We start from the raw sequence: 17,833 nt of genomic DNA, 5'->3' as shown, positions 1-17,833 counted from the left end.
GGCAACTGGTCAGCTTCCTTCTCGCAGAAAACCTCCAGGAACCCCTCGTACTTGCGGGGTACTGCCTGCACCATGCCAAGTTGCAACTGCTGCTCAGCTCCCTCCTCCTGGCTGGACTGGATGCAATGTTGAGCACAGTACGATGAGCAAAAGGTGATCTGCCGTTGGTACCACGCTACAGCAGGACTGTGTCTCTCCAGCCAACTCATGCCTAATACTATAGGCGTGTCTGAAAGGCGGGTGACATTGAAGCTGATGACTTCTCGATGATTTCCAATCCTCATCACCATGGGAGGCGTCTGTTGCACAACTTGTCCTCCTAGCAATTTCCTGCCATCCACCGTGACTACGTTCAGAGGTGTTGTCGCTGGCAGAAGCGCTATGCGATGCTGCTTGACAAAGTGCGTCCCCACAAAATCTGCGTTGCTCCCAGAATCAATCGTGATGGGGACTTCCAGGGTGGTTCCATTCGGCAACTGAAGTGTTGCAGTGAGCTGCACCGCTGGCTTGGGTGGTAAAGGGTCTGTGCGTTGCAAAAGCGCTGGGGACTGCTCTACAGATTCGCCTGGCTGAGCCCCAGCAGCTCTGCTTCCAGCCAGGCACTGTCGTTTCCCTGAGGTTGCTCTGCTTGCATCATTTCTGCTGCAACAGTTGCTAAAGCTGCAGTGTGTTTCTGCAGCCTCTGGGGACACTCTTTCGCCATGTGCTGTGCACTGTCGCAAATGTAACACTTCCTGGTCCCTCTAGGAGGCTTTGCCTTCACTGCACCGGAAGCTGGGGCTCTGGCTGTTGCTTGAGCCTTAGCACCACCAAGTTCCATGGGCTCCTCCCCCTGCCTTCCCAGTGGCGAAGGATGTGACCGACTGAACTCCCTGGGGATGAAAGAAGACGTCCTCGCTGGTGGACGCACCTGACGTTCTTCCTCAGTGTGCCAAGAACGTCCCTCGTGCCGTATCCCAATCGCCAAAGCCCTCTGCACAAGCTCCTCCAGGGTCTGGGGTCTGTCTCCCCTGGCAAGTTCATCCTTAATGGGACCGCTGAGCCCCTCCCAGAACAAATCCCTCACAGGTGCACAATCCTTCTCCCAGCTGAGCGCAGTCAGTAAAGCAAAAAATCTAGAATGGTACTGACGCACAGTGGCTTTGCCTTGCCGCAATCCAAAAATTTCCCTGCGTGCAAGATCCACATCTACAGTAGACTGGAAGCAGGCATCCATCGCTTTAATGAATTCATCTGCATCGCGGCGGGCAGGGCCATCTTCACGCCACAAATTGCGCAACCAGTCTCTGGCCGGCCCATGCAAGTGAGAAACAATAAACCCCACTTTCACCTCCTCATCTTTAAAGTCATGACGAAGCAAGTGCAATGCATACAAAACGTCTGCTCTGAAACTGGGGTAGTGCTTCAGGTTCCCATCGAAGTGGGTGACTAGGCTGCCCCCCCTCCGTCCAAGTCCAATTCCCTCTGATCTGGACCCTGGGAACCCTTCTCTGCTTGCACGCTCCCACCTTGTTTGCAGGTCTTGGCAGCGCTTCTCCATTTCGTCATGCTTCTTCTGAGACGCAAGGACTGCAGCTGTGAGTTCGGACACTGTATTCCGCAGCGCTGTCAGCTGATCCTCCGCACTCATGGCCGTTACCGTTTGTGAGCTTTGCAAAAAAAAAATTTTGCGTTCTGTGGAGGGGACTTTCTGTCAGAGCCACCCGAGGTCCCAGCTCACAAGAGACCAAAGTCCAGTCCAAGTTATGTACAAAAGGATTTATTGAAGATCATTGTAGCCATTACATCCCAACTCCGTGGCTCCGCATCTGTTACCCTTAGATGTTAGAAGTCCCCTCTGAGTCCGTCCCTCCCCTGCACCAATTTAAGAGGCTTGTACTGCTCCACCTTTTCCTCTCTTTCCTTTTCCGCAGGGTCTTCCTGCCCCCCTGTCTTCCCTCTTTCCGGGACTCCCCAGAGGCTGAGTCTTCTCCCGCCTGCTCCCCCCCTCCTTCGTGCTTTGGCACCAGGCTCCTCCTCAGAGCTCTCCTCATTTCCGCGCGCCTCTATATTTGAACTTGGCGCGCGTACGTTGCCTCTGACCTTCCTTTCTACAGTTACGCTGCTCTCGGTACTACACTCCTCCCTTTCAGGCAGGACGTCTTGCTCCGAACTCCTCCCCCTTCCTCCTTCCTGTCCTGCTCTTTCTGACACACTGGCAACTTCCCCCCCTCCACTCCGTTCCGACGGGGGAGCTGGTCCCGCTTTGCCACTCCCACTGGGGATTCCCTCTTCGTTCCCCTCTCTCTGACTGATTCCCTCTCTATTGCCCCTTGGCCTGACCAGGGGGGCTCCCTTCTGGGAATCCTCTGATTCGCTAGACGGACTTTGGGACAACCTCGGCTCGTTGTCGTCCTCTTCCTCCTCGCCCTCGCTCTCTGTCTCCTCTCTCCCTAAAACCCTGACAGATGCATAAAACAAACTTTGTAATGCTGCCAAGTTGCCTTCAGGTGAATTTATGCTTCTGGTGGTGTATCATTATATATATATATATATAAAATATTACATACACCCACACCCTAAACTATTAAAATTACGGTAGGCCACTGAGGAAGACTGGAAAAGTACGGTATATGGCCAGCCTTTTGAAGGGCCAGGTTGTAAGCCTAAAATCACAAATAAAAGGATGTAAATATAGTTGGGCTGCTGCGAAAGTCTTGGTGGCATGAGCTCCCAGTTTTTTATTCACCTGACAGTTTGAAACAGAGTTCAATAGAAAGACTTAAAAGAACTGAGATTTATATGCCCCTGCATTCCAAAGTAAGCTTTGGCCCATCTTCCCTAACTGGAAGGCTCTCCCATTCAAGAACCACCACAATTATGAACCATCACAACATTGATGTACAATATTCATTAGCACATGATAACCCCAGATGACAATGTTACCATGTATCACACCAAAATGAAGCATTGGGCCAGACACTTCTATGCCATCTTCTATACATTACATCCGTCTGGATATGTGGGTTTATGATTTGGTGTGGACCAGCACTTGCAGAGAGATGTACACCCCCTGGTTCCTTATACTTCTACATATATTGGCAATTAATAACATGAACCTACACAGCTGTCAGTGTCTTGTGCTAAGTGTTGGCACTGCTATGACTCTATTTAACCTCATAGAGGACACTCCTCTAAACATGTAGATGTGTTTTGTGGTGGCCCAAAAGGTTGTTGTGAGATGCACCCCAAATTCCATATTTGTAACTGTCTTCTGGGGTCATAACAAAAAATGGTTACTCTTGAACAGCAGAGCCCCCTGCTATGAAGTCATTTGGTGAGTCAACACTTATTTTGGGTTGCAGGATAAGCCTCAGTTCCTTATTAAGTGTTCTTGTTGAGCTCGATTTCAAACTGTACTAATACAGCTTGAGAACTAGTAACCAGCTTCTGTCTTGCGCTTTCAGGACTTTTGCAGCAGCCCTTCAAGGTATCCTTTTGTTTCTGATGATAAACTTCTTCCAAGTTATACTATGAATACCAGCTATAACTATACCACACAGGTGTCCTTTGTACAGCAGCTCATTGACACACCAAGAATTTTAATCACCATGCAACAACTTGCTAAAGTTCAATAAGGCTCCTGAGGATCTGTAGAATATGTAATCTAATTTGTTATCTCACTGCTTGGCAGTAATGGGCCATCTGTGTCCCTATTCTACACTTGGCTCTATCTTAGCTATTAATGTTTTGCTTAATCAATTTTCTGTTTAATCTATCAAGCTTAGATCTATAAAGCGGACTGAGTTGGAGACCTTATTTAATATAACACTATAAAACGAATGTTCCTGGACAACGCATCGCTGAAAGTAAACAGCAAAGAAGCAAATCATCGTGATTAACTTTCTGTCTCCATAAAAGTTCATTTCCTTTCAGAATAAATGCCCAGATGTTGTCTGCGTATATCTACATATCCCCACCTGGCTGCTATCCTGAAACGGCCTTTGCTTAGATTGAAAGGTTGAAAGAGTGGAAGGACTGTATGGTATGCCCTTGTTAATGCTCAAATTGTAGGAATAGGATTACAGGAAACTGCCTTATACTGAGTCAGGTCATTGATTCATCTTAGCTCAGTATCGTTTGCACTGACTAGCAGTGGTTCTTCAGGATTTCTGACAGGGTTTGTCCTTCCCACTCTTACCTGAAGATGCAGAGGGCCAGGACAACCTGCCCATAAGGCAGACTAAAGCAGCTGCCTCAGGTGGCGGAATTCTGTGTGGTGGTGCGATCTTGTGAGAACTCTGCAAGATCTCATGAGACTTCTGGGGATTTTAACAGAAGCTGTCACTGCGCGACCCCAGTAAGTGAGGCTTCAGCAGCAGTAGGATATCTTCTCATTTCACCTCAGGTGGTGAAATGGGACAGGCACCCCTGCCGAGGGCAGAACCCAAGACCCATTGGCATCCAAAGCAGGTGGTCTACTACTGAGCTATGGCCCATCTCCTTTGTCTCTAATAGGAGACTGTGATGCTTGCACAGCTCAATTCCACACACCACACGTAATTAGCAATGAACAGAAAACAAATGGGGAGTACTCTGTATTTCCCCCAGCATCAATATAACAGTTTGCATGCTTGGAAAATGCAATATCCCAACAACAGAAGGGAAACTTGGGGAAGACCTACAAACCACATGCAACAACTGCAAACTAATGCAGTATTGCTACATTGTACAGCGAGGCTCTAAGGCACATGAGGGTAATTCCTTCTTACCATCTGTTGCTGATGTGTCAGGGTGAATAGAGAGCTGGATACTGGGAGACAAATATACAGTTTTGCCAACAGCTTTGAATTTATCAACATCACCCCAGACAGGATGTCTGTTAATCTCCATTCTATGAGAGACAGGCAAGTACTGGAGTACCTACAGAGAGGAACACATGTTTTGCATTTAGTGTTTGTATTCAAAGCACAACTGGGACCCAAAGGTTCCATAATTAAGTTATAAAGTTTTACATTCTATAATCGTCATCTCACCTGAAGGTAGTTATGGATGGTCTTAAGTGAGTGCAGGTGACATACTAGCCACTGTGTGTAAATAGCCAGGTCTTCTTGGGTCACTAAATTTGTAGGATTTTCCTTTCCTGCCAGGAAGTTCTCCCGGGCACTTGACAATCTTGCTGCCCTTTGAACAGCGTCATTGTACTCCTGCATAATATGAGCCACTTGTTTCTAGGGAGATAGAGAGAAGAGACATGATTTTCTCAGAAAGATTAATTAATTATCTAGAACATCCTTGCTTTAGCCTTTCCCTCCGCAAAAGGAGTCTCAAATCAAGAACAGGAGTGGCGCCATTTGTGTGTGTGTGTGAGGGGGAATGTAATCCTCTAGATAAAATCTGAAAAACAATGTTTTGGAAAGGGCTTTAAAAAAAAAAAAAAGTCTTCAGAGCTTTTCACTGTATGGAGGTCCATGCACCAAGAAATACTGAGAACACAAGACTCTTTTAATAGACATCTTCAAAACAACCACAGGCTGCTGACATCTTAATAACTGGAATTGCCGATATGGTCCATGTCCTTTTAACAGTCCCCTGAGCCTCTGGTTTTCAATATTAAAACTGATTTACACATGGAAGAGGCACTTATGGTATAACTTCCATAGACTTTGGCACTTCAGATTGCCAGGGCACCGAATCTCCTATTTGTAATAGTTACTATGCACAGTTCCTGCACATAGAAAAATAGCATAGCAGGGGTAAAGGCTTTCACAGTCTTGTTTTCTACAAACAGGGAAACTTTTATTCCTTGATGAAGGAGCAGTACCATTATTATTATTATTATTATTATTGAAATTCACATTAGCTCAAAGTGTTTGAGAGTTGCCATTGCTGTGCAAGCAACAGTGCACATGCTTCATTATGACCAAGTGTAAGGATAATATTGCAACAGTGGCTAGGCAGCATCTTTTTGCAAGTGCATGATATCCACTGGATCTGAGTTTTGAGCTACACACTGAGAATGAGGTTGCCATAGAGGGCTGTCACAACTGGATGCTGCCCATTATGATTAATTACGTATGAGGCACATAATCTTGCACATAACGTTTACTGAGCATTATAAGGTGAACTTCATTTATACAGAAAGAAAACAATGGGTTGTATCCATACATATTCAGAGTAGACCCAATGGGATTAAGTCAGTTGCATCTGTTGATTTTAAGGGGTCTATTTCCAAGCAGGATTTAGTTGGATTCAACCGTATGTACATATTTACAGTTCTGTCCCCTACATGCAAAGGAAATCAAGCCAAACTCACAGCTGAGCTTTTATTACACACCTGGGAGGAAAACCCATGTTCCTATTCCAACTCAACAAATCTATGATTCTATTTTTAGCATCTGTGGCACTATGAGATTAGCATACCTGGTACAAAGGATAGAATTGCTCAATAACACTGCTGTGCTGACAAAATCTCTTCCATCTAAGCATGTGTAAATATTTGCTTTGGACCAGCTGCGTGATTCTGTCTGTAAAAAACTATACAAAAAGCAACAGAATTTTATTTTATTTTAAAAAAACCCCACAGTGGCATTGTTTCCAGAATACAGCACTATAGATTTATAGGTGCTGGAATTTATGAAAGGTTTTGAGTTGTCAAAACTAATTTCCTTCAAGGAAATGGCCAGACCCAAGTGTATATCAGGGAGTAGTGCCCTACTGATAAGCCTCTTTTATTAGCACATGCAAAATACTGAAAAGGAAAGGAATGGAGAAGCATTTGAAAAACAGGATGCAGTATGGAATCAGCTGTCCAAATGGGGCAAAGCAAAACATTCCAGTGCACTAGAATGAATCCAAAGTAAGACCTGGGTCAGGGGTTGGGAATCTTTTTTAGACCAAGGGCCACTCTTCCTATTTGCAACCATCCAGAGGCCACATGCTGGAGGTCAAAAATGGGTGGAGCAATGGATATTATTATTACCTTTGTACAATAGGCTATGTTATGGACACACACAATTCAGAAGTTTCTCCTCTCCATCCCACAGGCAACAGACACGTTCACAGTTCAAGAGCAGAGCTTATTTTCAGCCGGAACTCGCCGGAACTCAGTTCCAGCACCTCTCAGGTGGGTTCCAATAGAACAAGGGAGGTCTTTGTGGCAAGTTCTGGCATCTCTTTTTCTAGAAAACTATCACGGTTCAAGAGTATATTCCCTCTAGTCAAAATCAATTGAGATCAGAGAGAGGATGCGGCCTGGGGATGGACCCCAAAGATTTGCAAAGGGCCGCCTTGGGCCACTGGGCCTGAGGTTCCCCACCCCCAGTCAAAGTAATTATGTGGAACTTGGCTCATATTCTCCTGCTCCTCTGTACAACTTCTGTGGAGAAGAACACATATAATCATATTTTGTATCATGTAAAGGAACAATCACTCTTGCTCTGCTGCTGTTATGCTCTCCTCGCTTCTCAGTAAAGCAAGAAGCCTGGGGCTGCACTGGTTTCCTCTGGATGACAGGGAAAGCAGCACACTGGAGGCTTATATCTGTTTACATATATATAAGCAGAGTACAACGGAAGCCAACAGAATCCTACTTTAGGCAGATACTAATCCTGTATCAGATCCCCAAAGCACAGAAGTCACAAGGCTAAGCAGCTGTTTGGAACCTGCCCTTTTTAAAGCTAAATCAAACTAAAGTCTCTCAAATCTCTCTCTTTCAGTGGCTCTTTGCACAATGCAAAGAGTAACTGCCTTCTTTTCTGTCACACAGAACAGCTTGCAGAGCAGTGATCTTAGACCACACCCTGCAAATTGACTGATAATTAAGGGGAAACATCCTTAATCATTAACTCCTACCTGGGAATTATCAATTGATTATTCCTGGCATTTGATAAGCAATCAGCTGAATGAAGCTATGCCCTTGCCATCAGATGTACAGGGTATTCCTTGTGCTGCTGCCACAGTGAAAACCAACTTGTGAGCATACTAAATATCGGTTGTAGCATTTGTAAAAAAAAAAAGTCTACATAAAGGCACCTATTTTTATTCACAGACATAGCTGTATGAAGCTTCATTTCATGTTTGCCCATGATAGCAAATTCACACTGAAAAATGCCAAATGAGTCTTCAAATCACAAACATGACAAATATTACCTGGTACAGTAACAAAGGTAAGCTTTCAAATGTATATTCCCTTTTTAGACAGGTCTCTAGCTCCCTCTGCATGAGATCAGCCTGAATTACAAGAGGCTTTGCCTCTGCCACCTGTAAATGAAGGACAGAAAAATAATTTTGCTCTGAAATTAAGTTCTGTACATTCAGGACACCCTAGGTGGAGCAGTTGAGTTCTACACATGTCAAAAACACTTTCATTTGAAAGTTTTGAACACTAAAGCTGTTTTTAATTTCATATTCTAGAGTGGGTTTCAGAGGTCTGTGAACCTAGCACAATTTTTTTCCAAAGCAATAAATAGTGTGTGTGTGCGTGTGCGCACACATATTTTTCTGAGGAGGGAGTCCATAGCTTTCATCAGACTCTCAAAGGGTCCATAACCCACAGTGGGTTAAGAGCACTGTCTTAGATTAAGATGAAGACCCTAGAAAGGTTGATTGAGATCATAAATATATTTCCTTTTCCAGAATTTCCCCTCTCCTTTCTCAGTTCAATATAGTGTTTGTGATCCCATGGGGAAAGGGATATACTATGGTTAATATTCTTCATCCTGAGTCCCTATGATAGTGAGAACTTAATTACTGAATTAAAGAACTAGAAAAAACACTGCTAGTTAATTATCATACCACCAGACTTAAAAATCCAAAAGGTTACTGAAGTAAACACTGGAGGCCATACCGTTAGGCCAAATGGGGCACTGCCCCACCAAACCAGACCCCACCTGACTGCCTTCTTATTTACATAGAAGTGGTGCTGGCTGTCAGCTTCTTTGCGCTTGATCTCGGGATTCATCTGCACCGCAACTGAAAATGTTTTATTTTTCAATTTGTCCTTTGCTGACCTCTGCAGGTCCATGTCTGACTGCTTTGTGCATGTATAACCACCTGGAGGTAGGGCTTCAAGAACCACACGTTTTGTACTCTTTTAGCTATTCTTCCCACCTCCCAACCATCTGCTCTTCAGTCTGTCCCTTCTTTATTCAACAGCACATGTACGTGCACACCCAGCAAAACACATGTGCTGTTTCTTCTCCCCTGCCCCCTTCAAGTAGAGGAAAGGACAGAAGGAAGTAAAGAAAGCACCTGTCTCTCTCACACACTGTCTGGAAAGGAAAGAAAAAAAGGTGTTTCCAAGTCTCTACCCCGCCCCTCCACTTCATTGTTTGTTTGCCTGGCTGTAGTACTTATGAGTACCACTGATATTGCACACATTTGGTTTTTCCAAAAGAGCTAATGAAGTGTGTGAGTTGTGGCAATGGGTTAATAAAACACAACTCATTCTGTCTACAGTCACCAGCCAGCCGGAAGTTAAACAGGGTCACTCCCAGAAGCAACAATTGAGAACTGGAGTCGTGCAGAGGTGGAGGCAGCAGAAAGGTGGGCTGCAACCAAACTGCAGTAGTGAAAATCCAGGGGGTGAAACAACCACTGGTGCTACTTTAACAGAGGATTTTAAAAACCTTTTTACGTTACTACTGGTTAGTGAAAAGGCAGGTTTTCACTAAGGAAAAAACGTTGATGCCGTCCTCTCAGTAGGAATGTCATATGGCTATTGCAAAACATTTAACTTAAAAATAAATAAATGAACAAGATGAATTAAATGACACTGCAGATGAGCCCTCATTGTTAACCTTATAGAACTCAGCAGGGACATGAATAGGGGCAAATCTAGAATTAGCTGTCATGGGCTCTGGCTCCACCTACTGTTGGCCTTCTGCCTTCCACCCTACTAGTCTCAATGGGCATCAGACACCACTTTAAGAGTGCCAGATGGATCCAGACCCTTCACAGCGGGGACATGATTAAGAAGGTCTTACATGCTCTTACAAGCTGCACTGGGCTTATTACTGCACTCGTATTCCCTGATTTATTTTCCTGTAAAAACTATAAAAGCTGAAATAATAGAATACAGCTTAATTACTAAAAAGACTGAACTTCAGGCTTATCCTAACCATGCTTACTCAGAGGCAAGCATCACTGAGTTCAGTAGGACAGGTAAGCATGAGGCACAGGACTGCAGCATTACCTGAGGCTGGTTTCTCTGAGACTTTTACAAGGTTATCTAATGAGGTATTTTCACACTGACATTTTCATCACTTACTTGTAAACATTTCTTCAGCGCCAATTCCCTTTCTCTTCTGAAGTAATCAACATCTTTTGGGAGGGGGACAGAGCTATGAAAGATTACCAAACTTCCTTTAGAGAAATGTAGAATTAGCAACAAAATACTTGAAAACAATGTGGTATCTAGTATTCAGTACATTAGTCAATCATCTGAAAAACTTGTAAAATTCATATAGTTTATGCCTGCAGTAGTTATGAATACACTGCCACCCTGCCCATGACAACTCTTTCATTTTTGCCCATTGGCAGATCCCTGCTTTTAGCAAAATTGTCTTTTGACATATTCATAAATGACAAGCAGCACACCAGAATGCTTGTTGGATGAATGGATGTGCAGCAGATGCTCTCAGAAACTAGATTCGGGTAGATTGACTGGCCATCTCCTTTGGAAGAGGTTCTCTGTGCTGAATGGAGTCACGCATTTTGAACAAAACATAAACGTTTAGCAGGATTCAGTCAAAGTGACAGTTTTCAACACCCTAATCTATTTAATTTCAATGGGTTGTTCATCTCACACTTTGAGAAAGGAGAGCAGGACAGAACTAGAAAGAGCAAGTAAAGTTAGCAATATTTATGGATTTTAAACTAAAGTGAAAATAAGTACCATGCTACAGGTTGGGCCTAGGCTGAAAGCCACTGCTCCACTATAATATTTGATTGAATTAGAGAAAGCAAACACACCACACAGAAAAATCAGTGTATGATAAATGCTACATATGAACCGACCAGGATGCTGCAATCATCATCTCAAGCCCTTCTTTGTGTGCCCCCTTCCATGGGAGGTCTTGAGAGTGGCGACTCGTGTATGAGCCTTTTCAGTGGTAGTTCTTTGCTTGGGGAATGCTCTCCTCAGAGAGGCTTACCTGCTGCCATGGTTTTTAGGTGCTGGGCAAAAACATTTCCTTTTCGTTAGGGCTTTGGCTTTTAATTATCTATTATCTTCTTGTGTGGGTGGGTTGTTTCTAGTCTTTTTTAAAAAAATAGAATCTTTATTTATTTATTTTAATTGAGACTTTATCATGAAGCTAAAATAACAATTCAGTTTTTTATGCTGGTTTTAATGTATGCATGTGTTTGCTTAAAACACAGTGAGTTGCTTTGTGTTGCGGTGGCAAACAAACGACTAATAAATTTAATACATAAAATAATAGTTATTATAGTAACAGGCATCTACTCTTGCAATTAACAAACAATTAAATGCATGGGAGTTGCATTGAAACAGAGCAGTTCATTTACACTAGAACCATGTTTCTGTCTGAGGAAAATAGTTCTCTTTACCAATACCGTGTCCCCTGCAGATTCCCATTTCCCTCTATTTCTGTCTTTAGTTCTTCCAGCTGTACAGCTAGTTCCTTTTCCACCTGCTGGACCCTCTCAGTGGAAGAGATCTTGTAAATTTCATCCATTTTGCCTTGATTCACAAAAAGGGAATATTGGTTAGTAACTCAGCATGGCTATAGAGCCACAGATTTCCTAAAGTGTACATATGAACTGCAATATAGGACAAATACACACACACACCCTTTGACAGGAGAACTTTAAAAACTGATTTAAAAAACCGAGTATCTGTTTTTTAGACTTTCCCATATGCGTTTGTGCACTTCATTGCTGCAGACACTTTCCCCTCAACCTGGAAGATACTGGAAGTGACCGGACAGGGTTGGGTAAAATGTGAATGAAATGAAAGTAAAGTAGAAAAAGTTCAGCTCTCACCTATGTGCCTCTTCAGATTCCACCCATGTGTAGTGACTGACCAGGAACAAGACCTTGGGAGTGTAGTAAATAACTCAATAAAGATGTCAATCCAGTGTGTGGCAGCTGTAAAAAGGCAAATTCTATGCTAGGAATCATTAGAAAATAAAAGCTGCTATCACAATGCCATTGTGGCAAATATATGGTGGAACCACATTTGGAATACTGTGTAGAGTTCTGGTCCCCTCACCTCAAAAAAGATATTGCAGAGTTGTAAAAGGTTGCAGTATTTGGGACCTTATAAAAGTTGAGTAAGATGTGGAACGATAGAAATTTATAAAATTATGCATACGTACCCCCCCCCCAATTACACTAGAACTGAATGATGTTGAGTATTGGAAGATTCAGGCAGGTAAAAGGAAGTAGCGTCCTCATTCAGCACAGACAAAGCAATAATGGCCACCAGCCTAGACAGCTTTAAAACAAGATTAGACAAATGTATGCAGGAGTGGGCTAGCTATCGGTGGCTATGCTCTGCCTCCACAGTTGGAGGCAGCAACACTTCTGAATACCAGTCGCTGGAAAACCACAAAAGGGGAGAGTTCTCTTGTGCTTGAATCCTGCTTTTGGGTTTCCACAGGCATCTGGTGGGCCACAGTGAGAACAGGATGCTGGACTAGATGGGCCATTTGTTTTATCCAACAGGCTCTTATGCTAATCTGAACAAACATACATTGCAGAGGCAAGCGAACTAAAACAAAATGGTTATTCCGTTGACACAAACAGTTCGTCAGGCATGGTGGTTTATTTCAACCAAGGTAGGATGATGTATTTTTTATTATTATTATTATTATTATTATTATTATTATTATTATTATTATTATACTTCTAAAACCTGCTTCCTGCTGGCTGATAACAAACAGTTGATGTTTTACACACTAATAATTGGATACTATTTTTCTATGGCACCAGCACCCAGACCTTATGGTGAACCAAGTTACCTCAGGAAGAAAAGGAATGGGTTGCTATTCCTGTTACGGTCACAGAAAGACAAACTTAGGCCTACAAAGCTTTGCAGTCATATACAGTAGCCCATGTCGGGGGGTGGGGAGTGGGAGCTTTATGTTTCCTGTATTGGGTGGGGTCATGTGTCATCAGGTCACATTACATGGCTGGTGAGCTGCATTTGGTTTAGTGTGTCAAAATGTACAGGTTTTATGAAATACTAAAGTAGGCCCAACATCTACATCTGTTGCCAATAATGACAAGCGCAAGTCAAAGTCCTTCCCTCTGTTTCGGCTTAGTGAAATGAGACTATTTAAATCTACATACCATTTTCCTAAAGGAGCTCAAGGTAGTGTACATGGTTCTCCCCGCTCCTCATGCAATTTATTTGTAGAACCACCCAGTAAAGTGAACTGAGTGGGAATTTGAACTCAGGTCTCCTTAGTCCTAGTCCAACACTCTTAACTACTACACCACCAGAACAGGCCTGGGTGATATATCAATTTATCACCCAGGACCGGTATGAGGAGCAGACTGTGATGTCGGCTTCACTAAGCGGTATATTGCTAGTGAAACCGCCAATGCTGAGTCCCTCTGCTAGTGACTTCCTTCAGCGAGCGTTGCTGGCAGAGGGACTCGGGAGCGGTGGCGGTTTCACCAGTGATATATCGCTGAGTGAAACCGCCATCCCACTCTGCCCTCATACTACGCAGAGGGAGGAAAAAAGCTGCATCAGCGAGGTATCGCTACAGCTTGTTCCTCCCTCTGCATGTTTTTTAACTGCTCAGCTGAGGAGTGTGCAGTTGCCGCTCCCCTCCAATCAGTTAAAAGGATCCCCCAGCCCCGCATAAGCACGGGGAGCACCAGGGATGGGGAGGCCTCTCCATCCCTGGCAGAGCCACGCAGAGGATCCCCAATGCTCTCCCCACTCGTCTGCGAGCAGGGGGAGCACCAGGGATGGCTCAGCTGGGGATCAAGAGCCCTCCCATGCCCCAGCAAAGCCGTACAAACATCTAGGCGCTGGGGTAAAACTGCATTGAGAGCTGTAGGAATTTTCCCTGGCGCCTCAAAGGCTGAGGCCAATGCAGCTTGTTTTTTCAACGTTGCAGTATATCGCCAGATCACGATGTTTGGCTGGTGATATACCGCGATGTTCAAAAGCTGATCTCGCCCAACCCTGCACCAGAACAGGTTCTCCCCACCCTGCCAGTTCTTCACAGCAGTGGCTAGCCCTAGTAGAATGGGAAAACATGATTAAATAATCCAAAATGTTATAAGGCCACCACTTCCACCAGTCTATGCTGATAATCACATCCAATTATTCTCTTAAGTGTATGACTCCGTAGTCCAGTTTCACATTATCTCCTGCAGTGCTCATAAGAAGGCTCAATTTCTGAGTTGCTTGGATTGCATAAGTTGCTGCCAAGAAGTCATGCCACATAAATCTCTGTCTCATGGTAAGTACCGGTAACTTGTGTGAACCTGCAGCCACATAGTACAGGCACTTTTCATCTATGAGATAGTTAACATGCCCTGGAATACATTGCAATGTGAAGCATTTTCATAGGAAGGTAGAAAATTGCCCAAACCACCCGGAGGCTGTTTACTACACAAATTGAAAACATAATGTAATATATCAAAAAGAATTATGCTACCCACTAACAGCATACGAATCAGTCTGGCTTACTTGACCCAACAAGTCCTCCTCCCCTCACAAAGGCAAACAAACCCCACTGCAGCCAACCACAGCCAACCAACCATACCCTGGGCCCCCAACCTTTCTCACTACCAAGGAAACATAACAAGCGAATAGAAAAATAACCTATCTAGTTGACGCTGATACGAGACCACACACGTACATTGCAAAAAATATAATTTTTACCACCACCCCTCCTCTCCCCCCCCCACCGTCTTCCTGACCTTATGCTGTACTCAACACTAATGTCTCATAACAAATGCAACTCATCTGTAGAAAAGTCTGCAACTTGGGGGAAAAAAGAAAAGGCATGTACCTTTGTAAACCAAGAAAATCTTTAATAATAATAAAAAGACACTGTCCAAGTTAACACACAAGACTGAGAGCCGTGTTTTTGTGTGTGTGTGTGTGTGTGTGTGTGTGTGCGCATTTGTTAAACCAAAGTAATTTTCTTATGGACTCAGCAAAAGACAATGAGCAGCTGCTACTGCTTTTTTAAAAAGCAATTTTCCACCCTTTTTCTTTTAAAAAAACAACAACTAAACATGCAAGCTCTTACTCGAAGCACCGTATCTATTCCATGGTACATTGTCTCCAAGGTCTGGACCTCAATTATTTTCTGAAATTATAGCTGATCAGTTTTACTCCCTCCTTTAAAGGCCAAAGACATGATTGAACAAGTTGAATTAGTAATGAGATTAAGATCAGCACTGTGAAATAAGTGTATAAAATTTCAAAGGAAACATGATTAATGACATCAAACTTGTCTACCAACTTAAAAACACAGGTAGTGAAATGCCTGTTGTTATGGCTGGGGGGCGGTCAGCGGAAAGGTTACGGAAGAGAAAGTGGGGTAGTAGACAAAAAAAAAAAAGGTTATTTGTTTTGATTTGGGAAGTCCACATCCAGTCTATCAGCCAACACACCTGCACAGAAACTAAAAATACAGTTTTAAAGCTTTTAATTAGATTGAAGAAATCATTATTCCCTTATCTCCATGATGATTAAAAAAAACTTATTTCAGTTTAGTTTTGATTTAGTTTGCCAAGGGAAGAGCTACACATATTGGCTTCTGTGTCAGCTAACAGAAAGCTAACTTTTCTTTGAAAATTTTATATGCAGCAATTACAGCATGAATTAATAAGCAAGGAAATGAGTTTAACAGACTGCACCTAGTGCAGTATATGTGATAAACGATAAACTGATTTACTTGGAATTATTTAAAATGCTTTGCCTTATCTTAGATCTCACAGCTTGAGAGCAATATGATACCTGGTAGGAACAGCAAGGTCGCAGCCTCCCAAGTGCAGAAGGTAAACAGCCTCCAGCAGAGCAAAGAGAAGCCCTGTTGTGTTACTGGAAACTGTAGCAGCAAACCACGTCTCCCACAGGTTTCTATAGCTAGTGAAATCGAACACCGAAGTAGCAACAGAGGCGTTCATCACTGTGCAGGCCGAACTGTAACCATAGCATCCTCAGCATGCATACACACAATCCACTGAAAAAGAATTGACCATGCTTCTAAAACTAAAGGGTGGTGCACTGCTCCATTGCAATGCAGAATACAGGAGCTTTCCACAGAAGGAGAGGAACAAATACTTACTTCAGCCCTGGAGGACCAAAAGACAAAGTAGGCATGTAGACAGTTCTGCTACAAAGCTAAATAAGAGAAGTGCAAAACCTATTAGAATATTGACTGCAATGATGGTGAAGCCACATTTTTAATATATATAAAGCTGTTAAAAAGCATTTTGCTATCAAACATTAATAATTATATTCAATAATCACATTCCCCTTACATGACCCGACTTCACCTGATTTCCCCCAATTCTTCTTTCTGCTACATTCTCCTGCCCCACATACCAAGTCAGAAAGTGCACCAACTCTCAAGAGAGGCTTTTTGGAGGGGGCATGAAGAGGGCTGAAATGTGGATATCCCTCATACAGTGGAACCTCAGGTTACGTACTTAATTCGTTCTGGAGGTCCGTTCTTAACCTGAAACAGTTCTTAACTTGAAGCACCACTTTAGCTAATGGGGCCTCCCACTGCTGCCGGCCCGCCGGAGCACGATTTCTGTTCTCATCCTGAAGCAAAGTTCTTAACCCGAGGTACTATTTCTGGGTTAGCAGAGTCTGTAGCCTGAAGCGTATGTAACCTGAAGTGTATGTAACCCGAGGTACCACTATATCTGTGTCCCTTATTTATTTATTTTAGACTATTCATATCTTATCCATATGCTAAAGATCTCAGGGTATACAACAGTAACTTCAAATAAAATATCCATATTCATGAAATCACAGAAGTAGGTGGAAAAACCCCAGTAAAAAGTTTAGAATACCACACATCTATCAGTTGACCACCACTCTATTACCTGGTTTGGGACTTTAATTAAAAAAAGCAACTCAGAGATTCTTCGGGTGAAATCCAGCATCTATCTGCCACTGGAACAGACACCATTAGTGGAACAGATTGTTCTACCCCCTGCACTCAACCAAGATGTACTCCTAATTGTTGAGGGAGCCTCTGAAACATATTTGGGGTGTGTGCAGGGAAGAGAATAAATCATGCTGCATGCTCCGAAGTCCACTTGTGCTGGATGTTGCCCAATGGACTGAGGGCTGGACATCTGCATGTACAGCATTTGTTACACCAGTCAACTACCTACTGAGTTTGAACGTGAAACCTCTCACGTGCAAATAAAGAGTATTACATGCCCAACACCAACTGGTTAAGTTCATTACCCCCTCCCTCCCTTTCACAAGAACCAACCCCTGGACAAATCCCGGGCACCTCATTGAGTTCTCAAGTCATGCAGGGCTGACACCTAACTATTTCTGTTGAATTTTAATTTTTCTTGCTATACATTAATTAACCTTTTTCTCAAAACAGAAAAGTAAATGAGTGAAAGCTCTTTGCTGTTAAAGAGGCCTCAGTCATATGGATACTAAGAATAATGGTCAGATAAACAGTGATGTGGCTTAAAACTATAGATTAAATTTCAGGGGGAAATATTGAAAGGCAGGCTGTAAACGTTTTAAATAAATAAATAAATAAATAAATAAGCATAGATAGTCATTTAGAAGCCAAATGCTAATTTTTGCTCCTGGATGATTCAGTTCTTTCTCCCCCCAATACTGTACAAAAACCAGTGGTATTTATTCTATATA

At 43.2% G+C, this 17,833-nt stretch overlaps 1 protein-coding gene across 1 annotated transcript in view; it reads right to left on the bottom strand.

The window, feature by feature from the left end:
- The window catches only part of LOC309339031 (uncharacterized protein), a 54,326-nt gene extending 37,743 nt beyond the window's left edge, over positions 1-16,583 (bottom strand). The window contains exons 1-8 of the mRNA XM_081856693.1: positions 15,938-16,583; positions 11,986-12,107; positions 11,551-11,683; positions 10,250-10,322; positions 8,131-8,241; positions 6,403-6,516; positions 5,016-5,210; positions 4,752-4,902 (exon numbers count right to left, since the gene is read on the bottom strand). Of these exons, the coding sequence (XP_081712819.1) occupies positions 4,752-4,902; positions 5,016-5,210; positions 6,403-6,516; positions 8,131-8,241; positions 10,250-10,322; positions 11,551-11,683; positions 11,986-12,107; positions 15,938-16,107 (1,069 nt within the window). The 5' untranslated portion in view covers positions 16,108-16,583. The remainder of the gene's footprint in view (positions 1-4,751; positions 4,903-5,015; positions 5,211-6,402; positions 6,517-8,130; positions 8,242-10,249; positions 10,323-11,550; positions 11,684-11,985; positions 12,108-15,937) is intronic.
- Positions 16,584-17,833: the final 1,250 nt, after the last annotated feature.

Source organism: Podarcis erhardii (genome assembly GCF_964252035.2).
Source record: "Podarcis erhardii genome assembly, chromosome: 3".
NCBI lineage: Eukaryota > Metazoa > Chordata > Lepidosauria > Squamata > Lacertidae > Podarcis > Podarcis erhardii.
Note: the sequence above shows the minus strand (reverse complement) of the source record. Positions and strands in the feature narration are given on the sequence as shown.